The 8,697-nt window shown below is 34.7% G+C and overlaps 1 protein-coding gene across 1 annotated transcript in view; it reads right to left on the bottom strand.

Moving 5' to 3' along the window:
• The window catches only part of MOSPD2 (motile sperm domain containing 2), a 41,198-nt gene that overhangs the window by 6,411 nt on the left and 26,090 nt on the right, over nucleotides 1-8,697 (bottom strand). The window contains exons 8-9 of the mRNA XM_009278547.2: nucleotides 7,417-7,587; nucleotides 4,549-4,661 (exon numbers count right to left, since the gene is read on the bottom strand). Coding sequence (XP_009276822.1) covers nucleotides 4,549-4,661; nucleotides 7,417-7,587 — 284 coding nt within the window. The remainder of the gene's footprint in view (nucleotides 1-4,548; nucleotides 4,662-7,416; nucleotides 7,588-8,697) is intronic.

Genomic DNA, 8,697 nt, shown 5'->3' with positions numbered 1-8,697 from the left:
GCCCACCGGGGAGTCTTTGTGTGTGTGGGTGTGGGGGGGGGGGGCATGTTTTACAATGCATTAGAGTTCACTTGACAAGAATTTTTTTTTTTTTTGGTGCAGAATAAGGAAGTGTGCCAAGTGAGGCAGAAAGCAAGAAATGGATGGGTTTAAAACAGATTAATAGGGTAACCATATCCCCTTCTCCTCTCAGGTTTTTTTCCTGTGCCCAAATTCTCAACTTAAATAACCAAGAACAGTAGAGGAAGGAAGGATTGTAGTTACAAAGTATTTTGGTTATCTTAATAGTGTACTATTGCAGCTGTGTGTTACAGCAATTGCAAGATGAACCATAAATGAGACGAACAGTAGTTAACTAGAAAAAAAAAAAAAAAGAAAGAAAGAAATGGAGCTTGAGGGCCACTGCTGTATGCCTGTTATCTGTGAAATGAACCAGTTCCGTAGCGTTGGGGGTGGGTGGTGTGTAGTTGGTGGGAGGGTGGGGTGTTTTATTTTAAATGAACACCCAAGCTTTTTAATTTTTTACGGAAACGCTACCTTCTTTACTCTGATGCGTGTGGGGTAACTATTTCAGCTTGTGCTAGAAATTCTCATCTCAAAATACACCACAACATGAGCTAGTCATCTGCCAGACAGCACAAGTAAACTGCTGCTCTTTGTCTTACCAAATATATTTATTTATTGAGGAGGAAGGCCAATAATGACCAGTCTTTCATAGTAAGGTATGCAAGTCAAATGCAACTGTGGTCTAAACAAGGAAGAGACAGAAGACTAGCGAGCATGACTGCAAATACAAAAAACAGAAGAGCTGTGGTCGTACACCAGAGCCAACAAGTACTGAGCAGTGATAGGCAAGGAATATCCCTGCAGGGGGTCCAAGGAGGCCTCACCCAGTCTTCTGCAGCAGCAGATAAAGAGGCATAGAAAGGCTGCTGGTTCTTGGCGATTTCATGGTGCCAGAGCTGCTCTGCCTCAGCTTCCCGGTCAGGCTCTTGGCTGCTCCCTTCACAGGGCAACGCTGGTATCAGCAAGGACACAAGCTAATTATACTGGCAGAGCTTATAGTCTCCAAGATAGGTACCTGTGACTAGTTATAAATAGCACTATACATTATCAGTTCAACAAATTTCAGTTCAGTGTCCTGAGAAAGATTCCAGGGAAATAAAAACTAGTTCTAGCTTCTACAGAGTTAGATTATTGATAAAGAGCTGTGCATACCCTCGAGAGTTTACTAAAAAAAAAAAAAAACCACAACAAAACAAACAGCAAGGACAATGGAGACACCAGTATTTTATTTTCCATGACAGCAAGACTACAAGTATTAGCACCTCTATACTTGACTCTTTCATGTAATTTACATGAATTCAACACTTCTATTCCAAGGGTAGAACTTGAAATATTTTAAGAGAAAAAAGGTACAGTTGCAGGGGGTGGCTGGGTGGTGTTTTTGTTTGTTTGGGGGTTGTTAGGTTTTGGGGGGGTGTGTGTGTTTTGTTTTTTTTAAGAAGCAGATAGAAGAACACAGCTGCTTTTGTCATAGGGACAGAAAATTTTAAACATTCTTTTAAAAATCACAATTCTGCAGACTATGCCTTTGTCCTGCCATACAAGAAACTAAGTCTATACAGAGGAGGTTTTTTGCAAAGGACTATAAAGATAATTTTCTTTTCAAAACCAGGAGAATTTGATACCTACAAAATATTTTTTGATGCTAATGAGCATGTCATTATTCAAATTCATTCCAAAACTAATTCAGTACAGCAGTTACAAAATTAGCTAAGGAATTACCTATAAATTAGATATTTTCTTCATTCATCTAATAGCAAACTGGAAGTGAAAATAAAAGTTAACATCTAAATCAATTTCTAAACAAGCATCTTAACCTGAAAGGCAGTGAAAAGAAAAAGTGATATTGGCCAATTGATTTTTTTTTTTTCCTAGTTTAGTGGTAAAAAGCAGATTAACTGCAAGATGCAAGCATCTGGGATGATAAAATCTTCTGAGCAGATATGCTATTTATACAAAGCACTTCCCACACAAAATAAATTGGACCCATTCATTAAGTTTAATTGGTGCAAACTACTAGTGTAGACATTTACACCATCTTAAGTTAAAAGAATTCAAGCAAGATTTAACAGTGAAAGCTGTCTTAGTAAACACATTGGGTTTTTTAAGCCAATGCAATCAAACAATGTCAAACCACTGCTCTCAGAGATAAGCACAGGTTTAACTAAATCCAATGACAGATTCTCAATATAAATGAAACCATAAAATGCTTCTACGATTCTATGAAATGTACACCTACTAATTAGTACAAAAAGCATGCCAGTGGTGACACCAAAAGATTCGCTAAAAACCATGTAAAACCAGAAAAATTGAGATTTGTAAAAATAATTCTTAAAAGGGTGTTTATAACTTGTTTTCCTCCAATAGTCTGAAAAAATAGTTTCCTTTGAAAACCAACTAGTTCAGTACTCAAGTGTCCAAGGCACATTGTAAAAAAAAATTAAAGAATATTATTATTACCTGATGTGTAATAAAGGTCCTTTAAAAGTGGTTAATGCTTTCTTTGCATTTTTTGGTTTGATCTCTGTTTTGTCAGTTTCCTCTGATTTGGAAATTTGTTCTATAGAATTCATCTGAGTAAAAATGATAGTTATAATGATTAACTAGAAACCTGGGTCACACGTTACAGAATCATGCAGGTATTTCAAAGAATACGAGGAGGTTTATTTCAACAATTTATACATTACAGACCAAGCTTAATATGTATTCATTCCCTGAAGCTGCTTGAAGTCCACTGAATAAAGAAGTTACAAAATGTATTAAACATGCATGAAACAGAACTTCTGCCTTGTTTTTTTCCATGTATTTTCCTGATGCCCAAGTTGGTTATTTTTGAAAACTCCAGACACATTAAGTTATAGTACTTCAAATGTTTAAGATTATAAAGCACTGATGTTAATTCTTCCACTGCAAAACTTTTCAATTAAAACAGACACCCCAATACAATCACTGCAACACTGAACAGAAAACACAATAACAACTCCATACTTTATTGTACTGCAGAGTTACTAAACATATCTTCACTGCTTTTAGATGGAACTCTGAAGTATTGGAGAACTTAAAAGAAATAATGCTGATTGAATTGGTGCATCCAAAACTGCAGATATCTTAGGTTCTGAGGGTTTTCCTCTATTACCTTAAGAAAATACACATCAGCAGGCCTGGACATCTTATTATAAAAAAATGAAAGAACTCTGGAATTAAGTGCAAAACAGGGCACAGGGGGAATACAGAAGACTGAAAGAATTAGTGACATCATGACTCAAGATCAGCCAGCTGAACAGTTTGCTTAGCCTTGTTTTTATTCCACTTAAAATACAGAGAGAAGACATGAAGAGAATTCAGTTTATGTAAATCTGAAGTATAGGAATGAGAGCAATACAAAATTTTATAAAAAATAGGTTTTTATAAGAAACAACCACACAGGAATTTTATTTTTTTTTATATAATTACAGTTATAGTAAAAAGGTTAGTGTGTAAGTACACTGCACTAGTTTGTGTTGGGCTTTATTCTACAGGAATCAAAATCACAATTCTGCAGACTATGCCTTTGTCCTGCCATACAAGAAACTAAGTCTATACAGAGGAGGTTTTTTGCAAAGGACTATAAAGATAATTTTCTTTTCAAAACCAGGAGAATTTGATACCTACAAAATATTTTTTGATGCTAATGAGCATGTCATTATTCAAATTCATTCCAAAACTAATTCAGTACAGCAGTTACAAAATTAGCTAAGGAATTACCTATAAATTAGATATTTTCTTCATTCATCTAATAGCAAACTGGAAGTGAAAATAAAAGTTAACATCTAAATCAATTTCTAAACAAGCATCTTAACCTGAAAGGCAGTGAAAAGAAAAAGTGATATTGGCCAATTGATTTTTTTTTTTTCCTAGTTTAGTGGTAAAAAGCAGATTAACTGCAAGATGCAAGCATCTGGGATGATAAAATCTTCTGAGCAGATATGCTATTTATACAGAGCACTTCCCACACAAAATAAATTGGACCCATTCGTTAAGTTTAATTGGTGCAAACTACTAGTGTAGACATTTACACCATCTTAAGTTAAAAGAATTCAAGCAAGATTTAACAGTGAAAGCTGTCTTAGTAAACACATTGGGTTTTTTAAGCCAATGCAATCAAACAATGTCAAACCACTGCTCTCAGAGATAAGCACAGGTTTAACTAAATCCAATGACAGATTCTCAATATAAATGAAACCATAAAATGCTTCTACGATTCTATGAAATGTACACCTACTAATTAGTACAAAAAGCATGCCAGTGGTGACACCAAAAGATTCACTAAAAACCATGTAAAACCAGAAAAATTGAGATTTGTAAAAATAATTCTTAAAAGGGTGTTTATAACTTGTTTTCCTCCAATAGTCTGAAAAAATAGTTTCCTTTGAAAACCAACTAGTTCAGTACTCAAGTGTCCAAGGCACATTGTAAAAAAAAATTAAAGAATATTATTATTACCTGATGTGTAATAAAGGTCCTTTAAAAGTGGTTAATGCTTTCTTTGCATTTTTTGGTTTGATCTCTGTTTTGTCAGTTTCCTCTGATTTGGAAATTTGTTCTATAGAATTCATCTGAGTAAAAATGATAGTTATAATGATTAACTAGAAACCTGGGTCACACGTTACAGAATCATGCAGGTATTTCAAAGAATACGAGGAGGTTTATTTCAACAATTTATACATTACAGACCAAGCTTAATATGTATTCATTCCCTGAAGCAGCTTGAAGTCCACTGAATAAAGAAGTTACAAAATGTATTAAACATGCATGAAACAGAACTTCTGCCTTGTTTTTTTCCATGTATTTTCCTGATGCCCAAGTTGGTTATTTTTGAAAACTCCAGACACATTAAGTTATAGTACTTCAAATGTTTAAGATTATAAAGCACTGATGTTAATTCTTCCACTGCAAAACTTTTCAATTAAAACAGACACCCCAATACAATCACTGCAACACTGAACAGAAAACACAATAACAACTCCATACTTTATTGTACTGCAGAGTTACTAAACATATCTTCACTGCTTTTAGATGGAACTCTGAAGTATTGGAGAACTTAAAAGAAATAATGCTGATTGAATTGGTGCATCCAAAACTGCAGATATCTTAGGTTCTGAGGGTTTTCCTCTATTACCTTAAGAAAATACACATCAGCAGGCCTGGACATCTTATTATAAAAAAATGAAAGAACTCTGGAATTAAGTGCAAAACAGGGCACAGGGGGAATACAGAAGACTGAAAGAATTAGTGACATCATGACTCAAGATCAGCCAGCTGAACAGTTTGCTTAGCCTTGTTTTTATTCCACTTAAAATACAGAGAGAAGACATGAAGAGAATTCAGTTTATGTAAATCTGAAGTATAGGAATGAGAGCAATACAAAATTTTATAAAAAATAGGTTTTTATAAGAAACAACCACACAGGAATTTTATTTTTTTTTATATAATTACAGTTATAGTAAAAAGGTTAGTGTGTAAGTACACTGCACTAGTTTGTGTTGGGCTTTATTCTACAGGAATCTAATTAAAATTACCAAAGAAAATATTGCTACAGCACACATTAGAGGTGGAGACATCTACAAGACAGGCACTTGCTAACAAAGTTTATCACTCATGGCTCCCTCTACTCTGTGGAAAGAAATAGGCCCTTCTATGGGATAAGAGGAGGCATACATATATAAAATAGATCAGATAAATTCTTAGTGATGACAAGAGTCTGCATATAAAGACTGGTAGCACAGTAAATAATGAAGACGATATATCACAGAACACTTGAAATCTGTTAGTTTGGAAGCTGGCCTTAAAAAATATTTGAATATTTATATTTAGGCACAGTCAAGTAGAAAATAATTAACTTAGAAATAAGAAACACCAACCACTGAGACAATAAGGGAGTATTTCTGAAAAACATTTTGGAAAAGAACGTAACATTGAAGCGGCAAACAATGGTGTACTTGCTGTGGAAGAAATAGCAAGTATTATTCTTAAATATGTGAACAGATTAATAGTGAGTTGAAGCAAAACAATCTACTTTTTACAGAAACAGTACCAACAACAATGAGATATGGTCTGAAATTTTAAAAGTATGTTAAAGGTAAGACCTTAAATGTGCCTTAAGATCAATGGATACACGATGAGCATAAGTGTCAATCTTAGTTCATTTGAGTAGCAGCTTGATTACACTTGATTTAAAAGAGAAGATACCATAAACCAAATCATTATTTTTAAGAGTGAAAAAAGTAAAAAAACCCTTAAGTAGAAAGCTGAAATCAGCCAAGCAAATTAAAAACAAACACTGAGGCTATTAAGCACCAAAGTCAACTCGCATACTGAGCAGGAATTCTCCATGTTGCCATATCTGAGAATCAGAGCTGGGAAGATGTGCTACAACCAAAACAAGCTACTGAGTCCAAAGGTGAGGAAGTTCCCGTGGTTATTGTAATGCCTCCTTTTGACCTTAAGGTCAGTGAAATTATCTTTTTTTGAATAGCTGGCCAAGCTGCAAAGAACAGCTGGACTACCTAAAGTGAGCTGTGTGTTTCAAATAATTCTGACAAAAACTTAAAACAGTAAATTAAACTGGAAGTGTAATATTAAAGTATTCTACTCCATTAAACAAGTTTTGCAATTCATATTCCAAAATTAATTATGGCAGTAAAGTGGCGAATTTCAGATTTTCCCTACTATTTTCAAGAGCGATATCCCCACTGACTATCATTGCATATTCCTAAATATCACTTCATATGGACTTGTGTAAAACAATGCCTTAGGGTTGATGGATTAGGGATACAATTTCTCCTGAGACTAAATGAAAACTTATATATGTTGAGATTTTATCAATAATTTAAGAAAACAAATTAACATCCAGTAAAGTATAAATATTTAACTGTTAATATTTTCTCATGCACATACTAACTTAAGCATCTGAGAAAACTAGATGTATTTAAAGATGTACACCACTAGATATCCCAAGATTAAAAATAAACCAACTAGAAAGACATAACCTTTGAAACAAAACACAGAAGCCTTTTAAATTTTACTGTACAGTTCACTATTCCAGAGATACACTGAACACACTGAACACTAAGTACACATTTTACTCATTCAGAAGCTTCTTAGTCTGTTAAGACCAGTTTCATGCAAGGTTGAAACTGCAAGTATAATTTTCAGTTTTACTGGGTTCTTTTGTCAAACTGGAGAGGAGAAAAAAATTAAAAATAAAAATCAACACAAAGTAAAAGCCTGACAAGAAACAAAAGTTATATACCTCCTGTCCCACTTTGTAGCCATTTAACCAGCCTTATGTCAATGTTCAGAGTTAGATACCTTTTTCTGATTGAGGTTTTGCTCTTCATTCAGCTCCCCAGTCTCCTTGGTGTCCGCATCTATCTCTTCTTTACTTTCATGCTCATCTTCACTAGTAATGGGTCCATTTTCACATAAAGGAGTTTGAAAATCATCATCAACCAATGGAGGATAACTGTACTTGAAAGAATCCTAAAACATAAGGAAATTTTTAACAGACCAGTTATTTAGGAGGATGAGAAGTGCCTTCTCTAGTATTTTTTTAAATGGAAATACTATCAATTAATTTTTTTTGTTTCACATAACTTGTATGTTTCATTTATCCATTTTAAGTTGGACCCCTTTGTTTTTCTTTTATCATCATTAATAAAAAATACATACAGTCACCTAATGAAGCCACTAAATTGTAACTACTGTTGTTATTTATAGTCACAGCAGAACCGTAGAATCTGGTCTATTGAGTATCAGCATTCAGAGTCTTAATGCTGAAGTTTTGTTCTTAGTTCTAGGAAACGTAGTTTAAAACCTATGACAGCTATTTCTAAAGAATGTCCCAAAAGCAATGAAAAAATTCAGTTCTTTGTATTTTAGTTTCATAATAACCACAGTTTAAAAACCAGACCAAAACCAAACCACAAAACAACCCCAAACAATCCCTCAGGTTTAACCTAGCGTGTGGACTTTTAACATATCCTGCAACTCACACCTCAGTCTTTGGAAAGCCAAATCAATTTAAAGACCATATTCAAGACACCTGAGTAATGTAGAAGCAGCATTCTCAAGTTCTTGATGCTTCTACAGTAAAGGTATCTTTTCTATTGGAGGATCAGTAAAAAACAGTTTTTGCTAATTAGAAATACTCAGTATTCTCAAAACAGTTTTATTACATCTTATGTAATAAAAGGAGGAGTGGAATGCACCATTAGCAAGTTCACTGACAATACCAAACTGGGAGGTGCTGTTGACTCTTGAGGGACAAGATGCCTTGCAGAGGGATCTAGACAGATTGGAGCATTGGGCAATAATTAATGGGATGAAATTTAACAAGAACAAATGCCGGATTCTGCACCTCGGACAGAGTAATGCCGGGCACAAGTATAAATTGGGAGATGAGTGGCTGGAGAGCAGCCCTGCAGAAAGGGATCTGGGGGTGCTGGTCAAATGCAGGCTCAATACGAGTCAGCAGTGTGCCCTGGCAACCAAGAGGGCAAACCGCATCCTGGGGTGCATCAAACATGACATAACCAGCCGGTCAAAAGAGGCGATTGTCCCGCTGTATTCAGCATTTGTGCGGCCTCACCT

This window comes from Aptenodytes forsteri, unplaced genomic scaffold (genome assembly GCF_000699145.1).
Source record: "Aptenodytes forsteri isolate BGI_AS27 unplaced genomic scaffold, ASM69914v1 Scaffold434, whole genome shotgun sequence".
Classification (NCBI taxonomy): domain Eukaryota; kingdom Metazoa; phylum Chordata; class Aves; order Sphenisciformes; family Spheniscidae; genus Aptenodytes; species Aptenodytes forsteri.
The sequence above is the reverse complement of the archived record's forward strand: the minus strand, read 5'-3'. Positions and strand labels throughout refer to the sequence as shown.